This window comes from Montipora capricornis, chromosome 6 (assembly GCF_036669925.1).
Source record: "Montipora capricornis isolate CH-2021 chromosome 6, ASM3666992v2, whole genome shotgun sequence".
In the NCBI taxonomy this organism is placed as follows: Eukaryota; Metazoa; Cnidaria; class Anthozoa; order Scleractinia; family Acroporidae; genus Montipora; species Montipora capricornis.
In genome coordinates, this window is record NC_090888.1 from 18276379 (window position 1) to 18278878 (window position 2500).

The 2500-nt window shown below is 37.0% G+C and overlaps 1 protein-coding gene across 1 annotated transcript in view; it reads right to left on the reverse strand.

The window, feature by feature from the left end:
- The window catches only part of LOC138051689 (matrilin-3-like), a 26298-nt gene that overhangs the window by 10650 nt on the left and 13148 nt on the right, over nucleotides 1-2500 (reverse strand). The window contains exons 2-3 of the mRNA XM_068897949.1: nucleotides 1806-1886; nucleotides 712-864 (exon numbers count right to left, since the gene is read on the reverse strand). Coding sequence (XP_068754050.1) covers nucleotides 712-864; nucleotides 1806-1875 — 223 coding nt within the window. The 5' untranslated portion in view covers nucleotides 1876-1886. The remainder of the gene's footprint in view (nucleotides 1-711; nucleotides 865-1805; nucleotides 1887-2500) is intronic.

A 2500-nucleotide genomic window follows, 5' to 3' on the forward strand; every position in this document is an offset into this window, starting at 1 on the left:
AGTTTTTTCGCGCCAACAATATGCACATTAAATTTAATATTCCACAGGCGGAACAAGTCGACTCGCGACTCCGTCGCTCATCTCGGGACCTCGCCAGTCGAGTTCGCTCGCTCGCTCGCTTTCTTTCGAAGTCGACTTGTGGCAAGTCTAGACTACACTCAACTGGATAATATAGAGGATATTACATGGCCGCGCGGGTATACGAATTTTATCTTCGAGTGCTGAAAGTATCTCTCACGACTGAGCAAAGCGAACGATTGAGAGATACCTTGAGCTCGAGAAGATAAAATTCATATCCCCAAGCGGCCATGTAATGTTATGTTTATTACACAGATATTGATGAAATGTCCAGATTTAAAACAACATGTTCCACTCATTTTTTTAAATGACGAAAAAGTGGTCACCAACCGCTAATTAATAACACGCATGTTGTGTAACATGAAATGTAGTAGAGAATAATTATATTAAAGCACAAAAGTATCTTACAAGGAAGAGGAAGCTCTTGTTTTATTGGCTAATCGTGTTCGTTTACAAAGACGACAGCTATATTCTCGCATGTGAAAGATAAAAATGATATGTTGTTCACTGCGCGCGATGAAGACATGATTTTTTAGTAAAAGGAGAAATCCTGGTATTTCATCAGTATCTATATAATAAAATAATGTACAAATTTATGAGCAGTAATTTACTACATACGAAAAGTAAACTTACCGCAGGGCTGTTCGTTGCACTTCATTGTTGCAGTGCATGTTCTTGAAACCTTCTTCGTTCCCCCAGAACAAGTCTTAGTGCACTCAGAAACTGGCAGCCATTCTGTACAAGTCTCACTAGCCGGACAGATCATGTCAGTGGACCCGACCATTCCTAAAAGTAGAAGACAGATATTTCCCTTAAACATACTGACATACCTGGTTACTAAAATAAGCTTTAAAGTTTTACGTAAAGTTTTAAAGTTTTACCGTAAACGTCTTACTAGACATAAAGATGTCAAGAGACCCGTCTATTCCTAACAGTGGAAGATAGATATTTTCCTTGAACACACTGATATATACTAGTCATTGAACTGAGTCGAGTGCAGTTTGGTCTGAAGTCACGAATATGATTTCTGACCAAAATTGCGCGAGTGAATCTGGTTTTGTTATTGTAATGTCAAACAGTTAAGGTTCCTGTGGTGGTGTTTTTAACAATTATTCCATTAGCGCACGTTGGATATGAGATGATAGATAGCCAAGGAGGCCCGTAGCGCCCAGTTGGCTATAATCATCTCATATCCAAGAAGCGTGAGTGGAATAATTGTTTTATTAAAAACGCCCCCAAAATATAGAAAACTAGACTACAAAAAAGTGAAAAGGCCCAAAAAATCACGCATATGCTTGCCGTGTTTATAGATCATGGTATAATGGCTCATAACCCATGATGGCTTAGCCAATCAAAACTCTCGAATTGCATTATCCAATGATCCAATTTTTAACAAAATTTAATATACAATTGTCTTTTTTCTTTATTATTTGCCTTTTGACTTGTTAAAGCGTAAGCATAGAAAATGAAGCTTTAAGCAAATATTTCATGCTGTTCACTGGTTAGTTATCAACTATTCGCTAATGTGAAGCTGGCTAGTGGTGGATATTTACTGAGGCGTGAATCGACGAGGTAAACATTCACAACTGGCAAGCGAATCTGACGTGAATAGTTGTTTCTTTCTCTTGTTAATTAACCTTAATGAGAGAGTATAGTGCTGCTTTATTTTGTAATATTATGATTTGAAAGTCAAAAAGATAAAATTATCCCTGACAAGTTTTGCCTACCTGAAAAGCTTAGAGTGACAAGTGCCAAAATCCACCCAAAGGCCATGGTAGAAAACAGTGAAGTATTCATTCCAACTTTCCCTTCTCCCAAAAAAGGAAAGGCAAAACAAAAAGAAAAAGGAAAAATTAAAAGTAAGTGAGAATTTAGTGATAGAGACCAAAACCAGGAAATGGAAACTGAATTGTGAATGATCTTTATTCTCCAAGACTGACAGACACAAGTTTTGCAAAAGTCACGATGATGCCTGGGGTGCGAAAAGTTCGAATCACATAAAGAGGGTTAAGTTTCTCCATTCATATTTCCTATTTCTTAGCTGCGTATCAAAAGAAATTGATGTAAGAGCTATTGGTGAAATCTATTTTTTAGGTTGCTAACCCTACCGCTAGCAAAAGTTGTTTGAAAAAATACATAAACAAAGATGAAAACTGACCTCTCTGCCCAGACGTTTGAGATAATAGTTAGTGAGGGTAAACAACTAATGATCTTTAAAGCAACAAAATTTCTTCACACATGTTCAAAATCAGGTAAGCTTTGGTCGATTGCCTTTGAATTTTGTTTTGAGCAAAATCTGTTAGAGAGAGGAGAATTTGGAGATTCTATATCCTCACTCAAAGTGGCACTTCACTAGTAGCATCTCAAAGGAACATTAGTTTTCCTGCTCTTTATGTTGATCAATTTACTTTACCAAGTCAGG